This window comes from Musca autumnalis, unplaced genomic scaffold (genome assembly GCF_047663935.1).
Source record: "Musca autumnalis isolate F117 unplaced genomic scaffold, ASM4766393v1 scaffold_4, whole genome shotgun sequence".
Classification (NCBI taxonomy): domain Eukaryota; kingdom Metazoa; phylum Arthropoda; class Insecta; order Diptera; family Muscidae; genus Musca; species Musca autumnalis.
In genome coordinates, this window is record NW_027411977.1 from 159,403,056 (window position 1) to 159,424,668 (window position 21,613).

A 21,613-nucleotide genomic window follows, 5' to 3' on the forward strand; every position below is an offset into this window, starting at 1 on the left:
GACAATATTTCAAATACACAAAACCTGTTGCATTTGTTATTAGTCATTTGAAGTTATAAGCAAACCGGCATCAGAGTTGTTTTTTTATAATTTCATGAACCTGCCCAACCTTCTAATAATTGAACCATGGAGAAAAACATCCTTGGGACGAGTTTCAAAGTTGATAAAAAAGGGTTTACTAAAAATCTCGTAGCACCTACCAACTTTGCAAAGTAAATGAATGTAAAATTTTCGAATAACTTGTGGTATAAATGCTAGTTTCCAAGCTTATCCTTCGCCCACACACTAAAAAACATTCTAATATGCCTGATGATCGGTCTTACCACCCGTGAAACGTAGCATAATCGTTGAATGTGTGGGATTTCGGTTGTATTCCTATTTTTTCAATGTACCTCACAATGTCAATGCACAAAATGACCACGAAAACGTGGCAAAATCGATTAGTCGTCAATGAGAGCCGTACCTAAACTTTGCTGAGCTGCATTTTTGCAGAACATTTCGTCAGGTTGTGGTACTTTTATAGCGGCTTTTAAAATAAAGGACGAAAAGGACATTGCTTGAGTTAGAAGGTCGAAGTGCCAAACGGATACAATCTTCATTCGATTTGACTGAAGACGTGCCACCTCAAAAAGAAGCTAAAACAACAGTGAACAAAGTTATAACGCTAATTCCTGATAGCTTATAGGGTCTCTAGCAAAAACTTCATCACGCCATAACGCGGAAGTTCGACTCACAGCGGATCTGTCCTTCGCGGTTCTTAATATACTCACCAAGGCCTTTCTTCCCCAAGAGGAATTTTTGGGGCCCCAGACTTTCACCTCCATTTTGTTGTATAGTGTAATAATTATTTGTCACCAATAAAATGGATTGTTACCTAAACTAAAAAGAAAATTAGAAATAAACAACGACGTGAATGTATTTTTTCTAATCGTAGTCGACTGAATTTTTATTGATTTAACGTTCGTGGGACGTTATTACCAAGATGTTAGTTTAAACTCTCGCGTATATGCTGGAAGCGGGCTTTATAGAAACCTCTCTCATTAGAATATTGGTTTACCTTTGATATAATGTAAGAAGTACAAAGTCGTATTTTATGGTAGTAGACAGAATCTAACAAGGAGAAAAACATCCTTGGGACGAGTTTCAAAGTTGATAAAAAAGCGCTTACTAAAAATCTCGTAGCAAATTGATCATTCCGTCGGCCTTGCAACACCCACCAACTTTGCAAGGTAAATGAATGTAAAATTTTCGAATAACTTGTGGTATAAATGCTAGTTTCCAAGCTTATCTTTCGCCCACCCACTAAAAAACATTCTAATATGCCTGATGATCGGTCTAACCACCCGTGAAACGTAGCATAATCGTTGAATGTGTGGGATTTCGGTTGTATTCCTATTTTTTCAATGTAACTCTTAGGTCATAAGCAGCTCAACTCGAAAAGAGAATTAGTACAAAATATTACTCTAAAAATTACCTTCGCCCTAATAAGGCAAAACAAAAATGATTTCGGGGTGAGCCAGGCTGGTATTCGAACTTGGGACTCTGACAACCAAGTGACACGGTTGCCGGAGTCTTAGCCTTCTAAGCCACCATCAACTTGTCAAAGATTCCGATGACAAATATTGATGATCAAATCTTCTGATACAGAAGGACGAATATAAATAAAGGTGGAAAAAAGCTGCCTGGCATTGAAAAATAGGGTTACCAGCCAAGTCGAACTATAGGATAGAAATAAATAATTCGAATATACAATTTTCGAATGATTTGTGGTATAAATGTTTCCAAGCTTAGCCTTCGTCCGCCCACTAAAATAACGTTCTAATATGCCTGATGGTCGGTCCAACCACCCGTAAAACGTAGCATAATAGTTGAAAGTGTGGGATTTCTGTAGATTCCTAATTTTACAATGTACGTCTTAGGTCATGAACAGCTCAAATAATTTTGTTTCTTCTAACAAAAGGTTTTCATATTATCATCCCATCTTCAGTTCCCGTTTCGACATGGACTCCAACTGCAATCCAGAATTTCTAGTTAGTGAATTACTTTTATTTTGTAACAAAATTTTGGGTATGTATGTACAGATGTAATTTAAGCGGTTTATAATAAAATAGAACCATTTTATTTGAGTCTGATTAATAAACTGAATCTTTATTTCCAAAAAATTATTTTACGAAATTTTCATTTTGCTTAGATTAACATTTCTTAATTAACAATTCATTATTTCCACAACAAAGGTAACAAACATTTTGCTTAAGCTAATGTTCCTTATTCTTTAGTTTTTATTTAGTTTGTTATTACATTTTATTATTTTGTCTGCTTGGCATTATTGCAGTCAAGTGTCTTGCTGTGACAATTTATTGTACTTGAAGATTGGTGTCAGATGACCGTTGGTTTATCGACATGTTGGCGTGTGTTTGAAAATGATTAATGAGTTAACATGTATACTGTTTAGTTTTGGGAAGAAATTATTATTATTCATGCCGGCCACCTTACAACACATTGCGATGTTGTAACTAAAATACAATACATAAATATAAATGTTTTCAATTCAATTTTTTTTTTTTTATTTTTTTCCAATTCATTCTATTTTTTCAAAAAACATGTTGGTAACACTATATGTTACATATGCCCGACAACACCCAACCAAAAATGGTATAGTGGGCTATCGGCAACCCTGGCGTCGCTTACACCCGATGAGTTATGACCCTGGCATAAACTTCCGGCCCGAGTACCAAGGCCCCCGACCAGCCCTATTAAAATCGGGATCTGCCAATGGAAGACCTAAAAATGAGTCATGAATGCGCTCTGGGATTGCCGCTGTAGGCGTAAGCGCATGGTCCAAATTGGTCACCACAGCCACAATTGAAATGGACTGACTCCGGTCATAGATCGAACTAACGGTCAGGCGACGTATTTGGCTACCTTCGATCATAGAAGTAGGGAGTTGAAGACTATGCACAGAGAGAAACATATCTGACTCTGCCTACTGCATTGGTCCAAAACCGCCCTCACAATAGTGGGCCGATCGGACGACACAATCTTGACTATCAAAGTCGGGGATAGGCAGATACCTGTCTGGAGGGACAACAAGCCGACCAATCCTGTCTGCGAGGGGGGTGCGTTATCAGACGGACGACTATACGGACTGTTACGTGGCCGATATCTATAATCGGTCTGCGGACGACGCTGACGATTATTTGTGGGTTTAACCACGGTCTTCGCATCTTCATGAAGGAGCGTGTGGTGTTCTCCATTGCATACGGCACATTTTCTTTTGCTTCGGCAGTCCCTAGCTTGGTGGGATTTAGATAAACACCGTACGCTGTCATTATATTTTACGACAATGCGACGTCGCATGTCAACATTCATAACCCGGAAGTCACTACATCTATCCAGCGGGTGCATGCGATCACAAAGGCGACATTTGTGTGAGGCCGCAGATGAAACCTTATGGGTTTCGGACCTTAAGCTTTTGGCCGACTCCCCCGAATGAGGTGTGGCAACCGGAGCCGCAGATGGACCCAAAGATCCGGACTCGGTTCGTATGGTATCAAATTGGGGGGAAGACGCGGGGACCGGAGCCGCAGATGAACCCACAGAGATGGATTCGGACTCGGTTTGCATGGTGTCGCTGGTAGAGGCGAGTGCCGCAGATGAATCCTCATTATTGGACTCGGACCCGGGCTCGGATATTTTTACAGCCGCGATTGGCTCAACAAGGGCTTCTTCCACTGCAGCCGACGACATTCCAGTTTGAGGATCGGTGGGGCTAGGTTCCATAACAATACTGTCATCAACGTTCAAAAGTTCGTCTTCCGAATAGATTTTCATCGACATACTATATAACGAGAGAGAACCATATTATTTGTAATGGGCCGTCTTACAACGCCGTTTTCGGTTCGAACGTCCGCGACTCGAACGTGCCCGTCGGTGCCTGGAAAAACATTTTCGATACGCCCTAATTTCCACGACGTGGGCGGAAGCTGATCATGACGAACAACAACTACAGTCGACTCCGCTTTACTGTAAGTCGCTTTACTGGAAAATATCGGATAACTGTAATTGAGTTTCTGCACCTTTAAATTTTTAGGTCAATTTCTCACATTTTACTCCGCATTACTGGAACTCCGCATAACTGAAAATATCGGATAACTGAAATGATCTTTGAAGTCAATTATTGCAATTTCTATTGAAATTACTCCGCTTTACTGAAAAAACAAATATTGCCATCTATTTTTCAATAACTCGATAATGCCATCTAGTTTACATAATAACAACTGAAAAGATAATGACGGAACATGTAATAATTGATATCGATTATTCACATTTAGATAACTTGATTTTTCTAATTCATGTTTCTTGGATAAGTGAAACAAAAACAAAATAAGCAAAAAGGAACATTCTATTCAATTTTTTCAAAGAAATCAGACATGTCCAGTAAATATAAGTGTTTGTCTTTTATTAATTTTCTCGTTTAGAGTTAAGCTTAATGATCTGAAATTATTTGCAAGTGAAAAAGGAAAGCCATGGACTCGAACCCACATAGTCACCAAATTACGTTACCTGGTTTCATTGGTGGTAAAGCAAATCTTCGGACGTATCGACTATGTAATGGCTTCTTTGTCCTAGAACTTATCGTTTTTCAAATGCAAATGTGTTTTATACATTAACGGATATTTGGCCGTTGAAATGTATTTTCTTCACAACAACCGCTTTTTGCGATGCCTTTGAAGTTATGAGTTTTGGCGTTGAACGCTAACACGCCGTGACAACATTTTTTTTGATATGTTTTCAAGGACGTGGGTTCAAATCCCAGCCGGGCTCAGCCTATTTTTTATTTTTTGAAATTTTGCCTGTTAGGGCGAAGATCATTTTTTTAATGATTTTATTAATTTTCTCGTTTAGAGTTAAGCTTAATGATCTGAAATTATTTGCAAGTGAAAAAGGAAAGCCATGGACTCGAACCCACATAGTCACCAAATTACGTTACCTGGTTTCATTGGTGGTAAAGCAAATCTTCGGACGTATCGACTATGTAATGGCTTCTTTGTCCTAGAACTTATCGTTTTTCAAATGCAAATGTGTTTTTATACATTAACGGATATTTGGCCGTTGAAATGTATTTTCTTCACAACAACCGCTTTTTGCGATGCCTTTGAAGTTATGAGTTTTGGCGTTGAACGCTAACACGCCGTGACAACATTTTTTTTGATATGTTTTCAAGGACGTGGGTTCAAATCCCAGCCGGGTTCAGCCTATTTTTTATTTTTTGAAATTTTGCCTGTTAGGGCGAAGATCATTTTTTTAATGATTTTATTAATTTTCTCGTTTAGAGTTAAGCTTAATGATCTGAAATTATTTGCAAGTGAAAAAGGAAAGCCATGGACTCGAACCCACATAGTCACCAAATTACGTTACCTGGTTTCATTGGTGGTAAAGCAAATCTTCGGACGTATCGACTATGTAACGGCTTCTTTGTCCTAGAACTTATCGTTTTTCAAATGCAAATGTGTTTTTATACATTAACGGATATTTGGCCGTTGAAATGTATTTTCTTCACAACAACCGCTTTTTGCGATGCCTTTGAAGTTATGAGTTTTGGCGTTGAACGCTAACACGCCGTGACAACATTTTTTTTGATATGTTTTCAAGGACGTGGGTTCAAATCCCAGCCGGGCTCAGCCTATTTTTTATTTTTTGAAATTTTGCCTGTTAGGGCGAAGATCATTTTTTTAATGATTTTATTAATTTTCTCGTTTAGAGTTAAGCTTAATGATCTGAAATTATTTGCAAGTGAAAAAGGAAAGCCATGGACTCGAACCCACATAGTCACCAAATTACGTTACCTGGTTTCATTGGTGGTAAAGCAAATCTTCGGACGTATCGACTATGTAATGGCTTCTTTGTCCTAGAACTTATCGTTTTTCAAATGCAAATGTGTGAAGTGATCTTCGCCCTAACAGGCAAAATTTCAAAAAATAAAAAATAGGCTGAGCCCGGCTGGGATTTGAACCCACGTCCTTGAAAACATATCAAAAAAAATGTTGTCACGGCGTATTAGCGTTCAACGCCAAAACTCATAACTTCAAAGGCATCGCAAAAAGCGGTTGTTGTGAAGAAAATACATTTCAACGGCCAAATATCCGTTAATGTATAAAAACACATTTGCATTTGAAAAACGATAAGTTCTAGGACAAAGAAGCCATTACATAGTCGATACGTCCGAAGATTTGCTTTACCACCAATGAAACCAGGTAACGTAATTTGGTGACTATGTGGGTTCGAGTCCATGGCTTTCCTTTTTCACTTGCAAATAATTTCAGATCATTAAGCTTAACTCTAAACGAGAAAATTAATAAAATCATTAAAAAAATGATCTTCGCCCTAACAGGCAAAATTTCAAAAAAATAAAAAATAGGCTGAGCCCGGCTGGGATTTGAACCCACGTCCTTGAAAACATATCAAAAAAAATGTTGTCACGGCGTGTTAGCGTTCAACGCCAAAACTCATAACTTCAAAGGCATCGCAAAAAGCGGTTGTTGTGAAGAAAATACATTTCAACGGCCAAATATCCGTTAATGTATAAAAACACATTTGCATTTGAAAAACGATAAGTTTTAGGACAAAGAAGCCATTACATAGTCGATACGTCCGAAGATTTGCTTTACCACCAATGAAACCAGGTAACGTAATTTGGTGACTATGTGGGTTCGAGTCCATGGCTTTCCTTTTTCACTTGCAAATAATTTCAGATCATTAAGCTTAACTCTAAACGAGAAAATTAATAAAATCATTAAAAAAATGATCTTCGCCCTAACAGGCAAAATTTCAAAAAATAAAAAATAGGCTGAGCCCGGCTGGGATTTGAACCCACGTCCTTGAAAACATATCAAAAAAAATGTTGTCACGGCGTGTTAGAGTTCAACGCCAAAACTCATAACTTCAAAGGCATCGCAAAAAGCGGTTGTTGTGAAGAAAATACATTTCAACGGCCAAATATCCGTTAATGTATAAAAACACATTTGCATTTGAAAAACGATAAGTTCTAGGACAAAGAAGCCATTACATAGTCGATACGTCCGAAGATTTGCTTTACCACCAATGAAACCAGGTAACGTAATTTGGTGACTATGTGGGTTCGAGTCCATGGCTTTCCTTTTTCACTTGCAAATAATTTCAGATCATTAAGCTTAACTCTAAACGAGAAAATTAATAAAATCATTAAAAAAATGATCTTCGCCCTAACAGGCAAAATTTCAAAAAATAAAAAATAGGCTGAGCCCGGCTGGGATTTGAACCCACGTCCTTGAAAACATATCAAAAAAAAATGTTGTCACGGCGTGTTAGCGTTCAACGCCAAAACTCATAACTTCAAAGGCATCGCAAAAAGCGGTTGTTGTGAAGAAAATACATTTCAACGGCCAAATATCCGTTAATGTATAAAAACACATTTGCATTTGAAAAACGATAAGTTCTAGGACAAAGAAGCCATTACATAGTCGATACGTCCGAAGATTTGCTTTACCACCAATGAAACCAGGTAACGTAATTTGGTGACTATGTGGGTTCGAGTCCATGGCTTTCCTTTTTCACTTGCAAATAATTTCAGATCATTAAGCTTAACTCTAAACGAGAAAATTAATAAAATCATTAAAAAAATGATCTTCGCCCTAACAGGCAAAATTTCAAAAAATAAGTGTTTGTCTTTTAAAGAAAGGATGGCAATTTTAGAAAAACTGAAATCAGGTGTTCCTAGAAGAGTCGAATTGTAAAACATAAACAAAGTATCACCAATATAATGGATCAAAACAGAAATGTTTTAATGAAACGACAAAGGACAGGATCGCATAAAAATGTAGAAGATGATTTACTAATTTGGTTTAAAGATATGCGATCAAAACAGCCCACAATAACTGGACCATTGTTGTTGGAGAAAGCTAATGATTTTGCAAAAAAGTTCAATGTGGATTTTAAACCATCGAACGGTTGGCTCGAACGGTGGAAGAAGCGCGAAAATATTCATTTCAAAAACATTCATGATGAAAAAAGTTCCGCTGATACCGAAGAAGCTAAAAATTGGGTAGACAAAATTCTCCCAAAATACCTTGCAGAATATTCAGCTGACAACATATATAATGCTGACGAGTCAGCATTCTACAAACTTGTTCCAAGTGGAACCTTAGCTAACAGGAATGAAGCACCATCAGGACAAAAGATGTCTAAAGATAGAGTAAAGGCCTGCGTACATAAGCCGCTCGGCTTTCTTGCTTAATTCATTTCTGGTAAAAGACCAAAGACCAAGTTCGACCTAATTGAAATATGGTTCTGACATTTCTTTATTGCTTTACCAGAAATGAATTAAGTAAGAAAGCCGAGCGGCTTATGTACGCAGGCCTTAACACTTTTGTTCATAACGAATTCAACTGGCAATGACAAACAAATTTATTGTGTAGGAAAATCCAAAAGACCAAGATGTTTTAGGAACAACACAATTCCAGTAAATTATTATTCTAATTCTAAAGCATGGATGACAAAAATATTGTGGTCGGAAATCCAAAAAGATATGGACAAAATGTTTAAAGAAAATCATAAGAAAATTGCTCTTTTTGTTGACAACGCATCGTGTCACCAAATAATGGATGATGTAGTTTTAAGTAATATAACTATAATTTTTTTCCACCAAATATAACTTCCCTAATTCAACCTCTTGACCAATGAATAATACGATCTTTTAATTTGCACTACCGAAAACGGTTAGTTTCTAAGCAAATCTTGCATTTAGAATGTGGTCTACCCCCACAAGATTTTTCAAAAAAAATTGATTTGTTAGAAGCCCTAAATATGATCAAATTGTCATGGAATAGCGTTACGTCAGAATGTATTGCAAATTGTTTCAAAAAAGCTGGATTTTCTCTGACTGAAGTCTCAGATACAAACCAAGACATTGAAATTATGGATGATGAATTTGGAATTGATATGGACGAACTTATTACTGCAGATGAAAATGAGCCCTGTTGTGAAAGCTTGCGTGATGATTGCATTGTTGAGTATATAACAATGAATACAACAGAAAATAATGAAGAAGATGCTCATGAAAATATTGAAATTGAAGAAAACATATCGGCAAAACATAGTTTAAGAGAAGCTTTTGCTGCCATAAATGTTTTAATTGATTATTTTCGAGATAATCCTGAGGCACGACAAAAGATGCACGACCTTGAAAACGTAATGTGTCAATTAAATATAAAACGGATGACACAGAAAAATATAGAAGATTATTTCCAATGTAACAAATAAGTTATTTTTCCTATAATATATTTTACATTCTAAAAGACTGAATTCCAAATATATTATTTTTAAGTTTGTTTTTATTTTTACTTAAATGAAAAGACTGAAGTTCCTTTTAGTTATGTATCAAAGTATTTTTGTCATTGTTAGACAGAATGTCTATTAATTTAATTTTATATGATCTCTTCGCAAATAAAATTTGTTTAACATAATAAAAATGTGTTTGTGTCTTTTTTTCTAACTTTTACAAAGGGTATACGATTGGATTGCGGAATTTTTTTATTTATGTATGCGAAATTCGGATAACTGAAAAAATGTTCACTTATGCGAAGTTCGGATAACTGGAAAATTTTTCAGTTCAAGCGCAAACTTCGGATAACTGAAACAAATATGCTAATTTTTGTCCGTTTCAGTAAAGCGGAGTCGACTGTAGATCGTCTATCGCTATTTCTCGTTGTGGAAATTTCCATTTATATCTCATATGCAAATGCTTGAGATATTCATCTTTCCACCTCAAACTAAACTGGTGGGCAAGGGCCTGAACTTTCCTAAACCGATTGACTAGACTTAATGGTTTCTCTGTGATGAGCTGATTATGACGAACAGCAACTAGATCGTCTATCGCTATTTCTCGTTGTGGAAATTTCCACTTATACATATCTCATATGCAAATGCTTGAGATATTCATCTTTCCACTTCAAACTAAACTGGTGGGCAAGGGCCTGAACTTTCCTAAACCGATTGACTAGACTTAATGGTTGCTCTGTGATGAGAGGTTCAGGCGGGGCTAACAAGGGGGCACCAATCAAAAAATGACCTGGCGTTAGTGCCACTATTTCGTCTGGACTGTCCGACATTGGACATAAAGGACGAGAATTAAGGCACGCTTCGATCCTAGCCAACACCGTTGCTACTTCCTCAAACGTGAATTTTAAATTTCGAGATTGTTTTCGAAAATGTAACTTGAAGCTCTTGACTCCAGCTTCCCATAACCCTCCCATGTGAGGGGCACCAGCAGGTATAAAATGCCACGATAGGCCCTGGTCTGATAAAGACGAGGAGACGGAGTCAGCGCTTTTTCGGAAGAAATCTTTAAAATTCCTTTAAAGTTCTCACGAAGCTCCAACAAAATTTGTTCCCTTATCCGAAAAAATGGAATGGGGACAACCACGTCGAGCAATAAATCTATGTAACGCAGCCATAAAATTAGCAGTCGACAAATCGGACACTGCTTCCAAATGAATTGCCTTTGTAGAGAAACACACAAAGACACATACATAGCCCTTGGTTATTTTACAAGACCGACCTAGATAAGATTTCACATCAAATGGACCTGCGAAGTCCACGCCAGTATTTGTAAAAGGCCGATTAGGAGTTGTTCTCTCTGGGGGAAGGGCAGTGTAAATAAGGATCCGTACCGTGGAAAGAACAAGACGTCTTTCCCAGTTGAATGCTATATATGCACTGTTTATTAAAAGTAAAAATGTTCTTAATAACTAAATACAAAAATATATCTTAACCTACTTAAACTAGTGCGTAGAAAATAGAAAGAGTGCACATATGTATGTGTACGAACGCATCTGCCATACAATCTTATGGAGAGGTCGTAAAATATTCTTATCTTACATGCGCATACATGTAGCAAGCAACCACATGGTTATTAGACTGCTCATAGATTGCCTGTACCAATCTATTTCAGACATACCACATGTGGCAATGGAAATTCTTATCTCCTTTCTTCTAACGACCTCCCACGATAAGGAGGTCTGCTTGCCACATGTTTACAAGTGGACTGTATTTAAACTAGATCCCTATTTAACAAAATTACTCGAATCTACACATGCAACCCTCACCAAGACATTCATTATCTTTAAGTATTACAAAACAAATATGTTCACGTGAACAGGCAGCCATAAATTGACTGCAAGCCCGTTTCTTCAACAAAAGGCACACTTTGCAACGCCGAACAACCAACCGAACCAAATTTTTCATACAAGGAATCCAATATTCCAATCTCAAAGTTCGCATCATTAACTGAATATCACCATGAACACATTTTTGGTGAGTATATTCTACCAACCGTAGAGCAAAGGCACTCCTATAGGGGACAATAATAGGATTACGTTCCGAAGGTGTAAGTGTGGGCGAATTTACCAGTCTACCATTCATTCGCATGACGCCATTGTCATCTACGAAAGGATTTAGAGGAGCTAACAAACTCCTACTATATAACGGCTTCTTGTCTAACAAATTCTTATAATCGTTGGCGAAATATATTTTTTGAGCCGTAACTGCACAATAATTACGTGCGTCAATAATATCTGCCGAAGAAATGCTTGTAGAAGATAGTAGTAATGGTTTCTATACCGGGGATGCGTTTGACGAATGAATCTAAACGCGTATACAATGAAGTGAGTGAGCTCTACGCAAACAAGAAAAATCTTCCAAAATCTCTTTAAATGTCGACGGAAAAAAGAGGAGCGACATTTAACCGGGCGCATTTCCATTTCAGTACTAATCGGAGCCAGATCACGAATAGACCATTCCGATTTTGTTTTATCTAGCCAACTAGGGCCGTTCCACCATAGGGGGAGGCATACAATTCTACCGGAGACAAACCTCGACTTCCTAAATCCGCGGGGTTATCTTCTGATTTGACATGGTACCATGTGTAATTGCCAACATTTTCTTGGACTCGACACATTGGCTACAAATGTCGTCCAAGTAGAGGGGGTTCTCTTCAACCAAGCAAGAACTATCGTCGAATCTGTTCAACAATAAATTTGATTAAATTCCAGATCTATTTCCCGCACAATAGTTTTCAATAGATCTGATGCTAAGACTGCTCCACAAAGTTCCATGCGAGGCAGCGAAATTGATTTCAACGGGGCGACTTTTGTTTTGCACGATAGCAAATTAACGAAAATGTTTCCATCTGGGGACTCGACACGTATATAGACTACCCCCGCGTATGCCTTTTCCGAGGCATCGGAAAAGACATGAAGTTCAGCACAAAATCCTGGAACATATTGAACCCATCTAGGTATCCTAATCGAGTTAACGTGGGGATAAGTTTCAACAAAACTTCTCCATTCAGCCTCAGTGGCTGCCAGAAGTGGATCATCCCAACCAATCACAGGGGCCAACCAACCGACGTGGTCAAACAATTTTGCAATTGCCGAAAGAACTTCCCTTTTAGTGAAATGTTTATTGACAATAGGACTCACTTCGAAGAAGAAACAATCTAAACGCGCATTCCACCTAATGCCCAAGGGTTTAGAACTACTAGCTTCTACAAACGATAAAAGTTGAGCATCTACCAAATGCTCAGGGGAGAAACGATCCAAAATAGCTCTACTATTCGCTGTTCATTTTCTCAGCTCGAACTTTGCCGACGATAGTGCCCTAATCAACTGGTCCCTAGCTGCCAATGCAGTCTCGATGTCGTGAGCTCCCGCTAAAACGTCATCAACGTACATACATTTTCGCAATATATGCGCCGCGAGGGGAAACTCTGACTCAGTAGCATCTGCCAGTTGAAGAAGCGACCTAATCGCTAAGTATGGTGCACAATTTACACCGAACGTCACTGTCTGTAGTTCATAGTCTTGGACTTGTTTTGTTGTTGAATCCCGATACAAAATTCTCTGAAGAGGCGAATGCTTTGAATCCACACGAACTTGCCTATACATTTGAGTAATGTCCGAGTTAAACACGAATTTGAAGATACGCCAACGGAGGATCAAAAGAACTAAATCTTGCTTTAACGTTGGACCTACGTGCAATATGTCGTTAAGACTCTGCCCATTCGAAGTTTTATTTGAGGCATTAAACACTACTCTAAGTTTCGTGGTCGGTTTTTTAGAGTTTATCACGGGGTGATGATCAAATTCCAAATATTCCGTTAATACTTGGTCGTAAACTAGTTTTACTTCAGGTTTTTGCATTAAAGAATCTCAGATTTAATCGGCAGCGTAACAATATACCTACCCTCTGAGTCACTACGAGTAGTTCGGACGTAATTCTCCTCACAAAAACGGTCCGATGGGGATAATATTTTGCGTTTGGGAGTCTCCTCGATTTCCCAGAATCTCAAAAGGGTCTGGTTGATTTTTTCTTCCTCTGCTACCTCAATAGTAGTGGCAAAAGCTCGAACTTGTGCTGCAGGGACAGGACCCGTAACAAGCCAGCCAAATACAGTATTTTGAGCAAGTAGTGCTCCAGACAAAATGGGACGACAACCATCTAGTAATATTTTGGGATACAGATCAGCACCTAACAGCAAATCGACAGGACGAGATTCAAAAAGGTAAACATCTGTCAAGCGAAGATCGGGAATTTGCGACCTTAATCTAATATATAAAAGGCAATGTGTGTATGTTAGTATGTTTGTTTGTTTGTATGTTCGGAATAGACTCAAAAACGGCTGAATAGATTTTCTTGAAAATTTCAACTAATGTACTGGGAACACCGGTGGTGAAAATGGTCGTCGCGGAAGTGAAATATCGCGGTCATCCCAAATAATTCAAAAATGTATTATTTCAGATAATATACCTAATTTTAGTAAGCGTGACTACGAAACCGCTATAACACTGGCTTCACTATGTGGGATAACGCGGTCAACGCCATATTTTGGAATACAGTAAAATCCCGATAAATTGAGATGTCACTATATAGGAACTCCGAAAAATCGATTGGGAAATCTTATGAAATTTTGTATGTGGAGTTTTTAGGTCTGAGAATAGGTCGTAATCTATTTTTTTATCCCGCTAAGTGTAGTGACCGGTGGTCCTCCCCACAATTTTTTTAGGAAAACCGCGAAATTCAAGGTACGTTTTAATATATTGTTTACAAATTGTTTGCAATGCTATGGTAATTACAGTCTTGACCGTGAATGGTCGTCGCGGAAGTGAAATATCGCGGTCAAACCAAAATTTTCAAAAATGTATTATTTCAATTAATTAGAACTGCCGTAAGCTGATTTTATACGGCTAAGAGTAGTGACCGGTGGTCTTCCCCCACAATGTTTTTAAGAAAATCTGAAATCTTTGATATTTTTGAACGTATTGTTTACAGATTGTTTTCCCTGAATGATCGCGGTCATCACAAAGTTTTCAAAAATGTATTATTTCAATTAATATACATATAAAATGATAAAAAAAACTCGCTTGAACAAGTGGGATAGCGCGTTCGTGAACTATTTTAAAAAATCTGAAGTCCATGATAGTTTTGAACGTATTGTTTACAGATTGCAATACTACTGTAATTACTGTCTTGACCCTGAATGGTCTACGCGGAAGTGAAATATCGCCAAAAGTGAAATATCGCGGTCATCACAAAACTTGCAAACATTTATTATTTCAGATAATATACATTATTTTGTAAGCGTGCCTAAAAACGCTATAAACGCTGAACACTAAACAATAAGTGGGATAGCGTGATCAACTCCACATTTTGGAATACAGTAAAATCCCGATAACTTGAGATGTCACATGATCGAATTTCCAGAAAGATCGATTGAAAATCAGACACAGTTATTGATATACAATACAATATCATCATTGGAATCAGAATACCGCGATCGTGTTCGATTTTTGAAACTATTATAATTACGGATAAAATCTCAAAATGTGGGAAGTGAAACTTCATGAGCATTGATTTCAATCATTGGAATAGCTAGTTAAAGATACATTTTCTAAATACAGCAAAATCTCGATAATAACAACTACAATTTATAGAAGTAATTTTTTTATGAATTATATAAATGTTGCCATACATATCCCGAAGGAACATACATTTCGCTGAGGGGTATTTTACCACTATTGCATATAGAGCGCGAAGAAAAAAGGCGTTAGGTTCGACCGGGCTGGATGAGATTAAATCCAGCAAAAATAGCGAAAATCAGGCGCCACCGTTCTATGGGAGCTATATCAAAACGAGGACGTATCCTGAAATTCTCTGCAAGACTGTTTACAACCCCCAACAGTGGCTATATCTCTGAACTATCGAAAATCGGGAGGTACTGTTTTATGGGAGCTATATCAAAACGTGAACCTATAACTGTTACATACCGAGCGCAAATAAAAAGGTGTGTCTTTCGGTCGATCCGAATATTTATGCTTTCCTCTTTAAAATATATTAAAACCAGATTTCAGCCATTTCGGTGTGATAATGATGTTAAATCCTCAAAAATAGCGAAAATCAGCCGGTACCGTTCTATGGGAGCTATATTAAAACGTGGACCTATACTAAAAATTCTCTGCAGTAATAATTACGACCCCCAACAATCCAATATATAGCAATGCTAATTGACGTGCTCCGACCATTATATGTGGGTCACAAAGTGCTTTAAACTGTCGATTTATGGTGAAGGGAATAATAAAAGAGATTTTATATCTTAAATTTGGGGGATACCATTACATGGAATTTATGTCAAAACATTGATTTATATTATGAAGTTTCTAGAGGGATGCCTAATTATTGGTGTATCAATACTGGATAGATAACTAAAGTTTACACGGAGAACCCAAACAACGGGCCAGCAACGCGGACCGGGTCAGCTAGTTAACTATAAAAGAGGGGAGATTTCCTGAAATGGTACGCAAAACTAAAACATTGGTTTCTAATTCCAGAGAAGGGTCGAAGGGACTGCTAATTTGAATACGACAAGCTTTACTAGCAGTGGCCGAGTGTGAACAACTCACTCCTGAAATTACAGCATTCGCAGAACGAACAGGAAGCTTCAAACGAGTTTGGAGTCGCTCGGAAATAAAAGAGGACTCTGAAGCAGGATCTATCAACGCCCTAGCAGGGTACGAAACACCTAGATGAACAATATTCACCATTGCGGTACCTAAAAGTACAGCTTTGTTCTGCGCGGCGTGAAACACTTGTCGGGGCAAGCAACCAGCGGACGTGGATGGTGCGCAATTTTCCGAATTAGGGGGAACAGTCGAAGAAGTAGCACTCGAATTTTGGGGGGTATGGCTAGTCACTGTGGAAGTTCGAGTTGAATTATTCGATGTAATATCCTCCCGATGCAACAAAGTATGGTGGGTCTTATTACACTTCGAACACTGACGTTTGCTATCACAATTCTTTCTTCATGATCGTTCCTAAGACAATTAATACAAAAATGATGACGTTTCATTACTTTGTACCGATCTGCGGGTTTAAGACTCTTAAAGCGGGGACAGTCATACAATTTATGACGCTGATTTTGACAAATTATACAATTTGAACCTTTCGAAGCGCGGGGAGAACGCGGTGGCTCTGAAACTCTAGTATTCGAATGATGCGCTTGAACTTTACTATTATTTGACCGCTTAGAGTGATCTGTACCACGCATATCATGAAGGCACATGAGCGTACGAATTCGCTCAGTGAGAAAGGCATCCAAGTCTTTCCATGACGAAAGAAAGGATTTGTCTTTAACACTCTGCTCCCAAAGAGTCTGAGTAATTTTTGGCAATCTCTGGAGACACAAAATACTAATATCGGATCCCAATTTTCTGTATTGACATCATACACGGACATCGACGATAGGCATCCGTTGATACCACGTTGGATCGACTTTAATCCCGAACTAGTCTCACTATAGAGGACCGGAATATCGAACAAAACTTTCAATTGGTTGTGAACCAGAAGCCGGGGATTCTCATAAGTTTCGATTAGTGCCATCCACGCGAGCTCGAAACTACGATTAATTAAGGGGAACCTCGATACAATCTCGCGAGCTTCACCAGAAGTCTTCCTAACGAGATGACAAAGTTTTTCTACGTCGGTAAGACGACCATTAACAATATATATAGCCGTAAACAAATCCCTAAAGGTTGGCCACGAATGGAAATCGCCTTCAAAAATGTCCGTATCGCAAGGCGGAAGGCAAGATTGTGGACACAATCCAAATGAGAAACTTCATCCATAGTCCTAAATTTATTTCTCACCATAGAGGAAAGCGGAGTTTCTATCTGCGAATGATTTTCGCGAGAAGCATGAGTCGAAGAACTCAAATTGTTGCGCGTTGCTTGCGGGTTTTCTTTAGGCGACTTAGCTAAATTCTCTCCTGGCGTTTCTATCAACGAAGCAACCGAACCACAAATACTACAATTAATAGAGGAGGTACGATATTTCTTGAATTGCCCTAGTTTCCTATTAATTGCTGACTGGCAGTCGACATAAGTTTGAAATGACGAATTGTACTTCTGATCGACCGCATCGATAACCTCTTTCGTCGTCTCTACTGAAGACATCATATAATCACAGCACCTTTCAAATTTTTCCTGTGCTTGTGTCCAAAGTTTTTCTAATGCACTAAGATGAGACTGTAGCGCATGAATATCAAGCTGCTCATCACGCATCGTATTGAAACGACCATTAAACTGGATGACCGCATCCGAAGTTCTAGTGAACATATCTATTGGGGTGAATGGCATTTTGAACAAGTTTCCCGAAATCTGTACTACAACAAGCAAGGAGGGAAGGACTAAAGCATGATTTGCTCTTATAATGTATCCAAAAACCAAAAATTATACTGATTCTACTTCGCACGATATATGAAGAAACCACAAAAGGATCAAAAAGTTATCCACAAACTCCAAAAGTTTCAAAAAATCGACCGAATTTTTCAAAGGTCCAAGAAAAATACCAAAAGCTTCTGAAAATCTAACGAAACCGCACTATAGGGCCAAAGAAATCGAAAATGTTCGCGAAATAAATGCCTTGAACCTCTCACACAATAGTGAAATATCAAAAAATTGGTCTATAATCACCAAAATTATAATCTGCGATGAGATATTTAGCAACCAAATGCAAAGATACGACGCAAAAAGTGAAAAATTTCAAATAAATAATAAAGATTTCAAATATATTCCAAAAATATAAAAATGGTTATATTTTTATTAAATTGTGTATTTTTCCCGGTAATTTTCCAAAAACCGTATTTTCGCGCACAAAAAATTCAAAATATTTTAATTTTTATTATTTTCCAACGAAAATTTTGAGATTTTATAACTTTTATTTCCATAGTTTACCTACTATTTAGGCAATCGAACTACCGAATGTAGCGTATTATCCAACAATAAATATTAAAAAATATAAATTTTAATCAAAAATCTGCAAGAGTAATTAAAAATTTCAAATTCCGCACGAAAAATATCAATTTTAACACTTTTTTATTTAAAAAAGTCGTATTGACCGATCGTAGGGTTTACGCGTTATTAATTTTTTCAAAAACGTCGTTTTCTAACTCCCAATTATCACTCAATAATAATCGAAAATAAAATTCAAAAAATGTTAATATTTTATGTTGGTTCCGTTTATCGAGGGTCACCTGTATAATATGTTACGTTGCGTATATTGAGGTTCACCTGTAACACAACAGACAATACCGAACTTATGTATGTATCATGGCAGAACAACCAGGTAGTGGTGTCACACCAGCTGATCGAATATGAAAAGTCAAATCCCTTTATAAAAAAATATTTTTGTTGTAATTTCCCCAACAACATAAAGAAAGTTTTGACATAACATATTCAAAATTTTACGATGCCACTACCTGGGTAATTGTGCCATGGTATGTATATAGTAAGTATCAAGTGGCTGACCGACTAGGCAACGATATTAGCCGTATAATTTCTATGGCGTTTGTGTGTAGGTACACCTATTACTGATCACTAGTGGACGAACGAACAAACAAACCAATGCAATTGGGGGTGATTTATAATAATATATTAATTATTAAAAATGCAATTTTGCAAAAAATTTAACAATTTTAAAATTTCAATTACACCAATCGATGGGGATGACACATTAAAATGACACCGCACATCAATATTTTATTTTCATCTGAAAAGCCAAAAAATACACTTTTCTTCAATTATTTTGATTTTTCCTTTATTTTCAATTGCCGTCGGCAAAACAATATTTGCATTCAAGACGGAGGGGGACGGGGTGCGGGTTGTAAAACGGCCACAAAGACTATAAACGACGCGATTGTTGTTGTTTTTACACAATTTTTTTGGATATTTATTTCTTTTTAAGAATATTATTTATTTAATTCCACCGGCACTTTTTTCACTGTACGTACTTGTTTGTTTTTAATGTAAAAAAGATGATGGTGATAATGAGAAGATGTGGTGGTGGACTGTATTGATGGTGTTGATGATGATGATGTTGATGCTTTGCATAGATAAAAAGAAGAAAACAATTACTTCTTTTGAAAATAGCTCGTTCGTAATCCGGTACGAATGGACCAATGTTTGCGACAATGCGGGGAAATATGCAAAGCCCAAACCGATAAATAAATAAAAACACAATAGTGGGGGTTTTAGTTTTAAATAATAATGGCAAAGGCCGAGTTTATTAATAATAATAATAAATAAGACAGATTACCTGGTTTGCACAATAGCGGGGGAGCGCGACTTCGTATCGAGAGATAGAAGAGACGAGAATAAGTAAGTGTCAACGATCATAACATGAAGAAAGGTGGAGGCTTTGGCGCCATTCGACAGTCGTTGACATTGACGTTGACAGATCGAAACGAGGTTAACCCTTTAAGGACTAAAATGTGTTAACCCATTGTTAACAAACAGTAATTTAAATCTAAATTATTCAAGCTTTTTCCTTTACTTTTGAATGGTAAAAGTGCTAAAAGAGAAAACTATCCCATGACCGGTAAAGGAAGAGAAAAATTATAGAAAGTAGCAATGTCAAAAAGAAACATAAAAATTCAATGTTCTTTCATTTCACTGTTTTTAATTTGTTTTTGTAATTTTCTCATTGCCAAATAATCGTCAAACAAATGTCGAAAAATCAGTTTTACCACTTTTTGGGGTTAAGGAACTCTTTGCAGTTTAAAAATGGCAAGAAATGGTAACCTCAGGCAAGTAAAGGAACACAACTAATTTGTAACAAACGAGAGCATTTTTAATGAAAATATCGTTAACGCGTTAATAATTTGTATACCCTACACCACTATGTGGGGAGTTAAATGTTTGTAAAAACAACAGAAAAGCGTAGGTGCTGCAAAGTGGCGCTGATTGCATTAGTTTCTCGTTACTTTGTGCTGAAAGCGCAAAGTTGTACTGCAAAGTAGTAAAAAATTCTAACGTATGCAAATGTATGAAAATTATTCAATTGACAACAAAACAAAACTTAGATTTTAAATTAAACAGTTATTGTCATGGATTTCTTCCTACTTACATGACAGATCCCAGCTAATAGCTATATTACATTACGTGTATTTCATGTGTATGTTTTGCATTTTTTACATCTACATGTTGTACACATAGTGTGATCCATATAAAAATTTTCATCTATCAAAATGATGTGTGAACCCATGTGTAACTTTTTCGTTTTAGAGCCCTTCCTATTTTTGTATGTACAATAAATAGAAAACAGCTGATTTGTAGGTTATGTCACACAAAAAAACATATACTGGTGTAATAGCAAAAATTATGTAAAATGTCATTTTTCGCACACACAAAGAATTACACGAGGACAAAAAAATTCAAAACATACACATGAAATAAACGTAATGTAATATAGCTATAATTCTGTTTGAAGACTATCAATCAAAGTTGATTAGTGTTCCATCTGGTGCTCCAGTTTTATTTTTTACTTTTTTTTAATGATTTACCCTCATCGGTGTACAATTCAATTACTTATGTACGCACATGATGTCAAAATTTACTATACTCATAAGTCCTTCAAAATTATCTAAATAGTTTCGCTGTGTGGATGGTTTTAACAAAATGGACCTTAATCTACAAAAATGTAAACATATGTACTTTACCATTAATTCTCCCATTTCAGAGTATTATAACATTAATGGGACAGTTTTGATGTCCGCAGTATCGTTTATTGATCTCGGTATTTCAAAGGATTCAAAATAACATTTTAATAATCACATTATACCAATGGTGAATAAAACTAATGGTGTATTGGTTCTATAAAACAATGGGCTAAGAAATGTTCAGGCCCATGATCACTGATCATGCTTCTCTAAAGTGGCTCATGTCCCAGACTGACTTAAGCGCACGGCCTATGCGGGCTTCGGTTTAAAATAGAACATCGAAAAGGGTCGCAGAACATAGTTCCTGATGCGCTTTAACGTATTAACACCGAGGACTTATCCGGACTTTGCAGTTTGTTAGAGTTTGGGGAAAATCTTGGTGTTTTTGTGGATTTACAGTAGGATAATTTCACTTCCGACGAGTACAAAGAGTTGACAACGAGAATCGAAGATAATATTGCGTTCACCCCTGACTTAAAAGTAGTTGATGGCTATGTTTATAGGCGGAGTGAACATGCTGTCTCCAATTGC

The 21,613-nt window shown here is 37.2% G+C and overlaps 2 protein-coding genes across 3 annotated transcripts in view; both read right to left on the reverse strand.

The window, feature by feature from the left end:
* Positions 1-19,738, reverse strand: part of LOC141403135 (uncharacterized) — a gene marked incomplete at its 5' end in the record, with an annotated part of 88,634 nt that extends 68,896 nt beyond the window's left edge. The window contains one exon of the mRNA XM_073985299.1: positions 19,681-19,738. Within this exon, the coding sequence (XP_073841400.1) occupies positions 19,681-19,738 (58 nt within the window). The remainder of the gene's footprint in view (positions 1-19,680) is intronic.
* The window catches only part of LOC141401405 (uncharacterized), a 59,537-nt gene continuing 40,182 nt past the window's right edge, over positions 2,259-21,613 (reverse strand). Inside the window, exons 2-3 of one of the 2 annotated variants that reach the window (XM_073981654.1) lie at positions 4,104-4,277; positions 2,259-4,038 (exon numbers count right to left, since the gene is read on the reverse strand). In XM_073981654.1, the coding sequence (XP_073837755.1) occupies positions 2,929-3,837 (909 nt within the window). In that variant the 5' untranslated portion in view covers positions 3,838-4,038; positions 4,104-4,277 and the 3' untranslated portion in view covers positions 2,259-2,928. Of the gene's footprint in view, positions 4,278-21,613 lie in introns of both variants that reach the window. The other variant, XM_073981653.1, reaches the window with a different exon arrangement.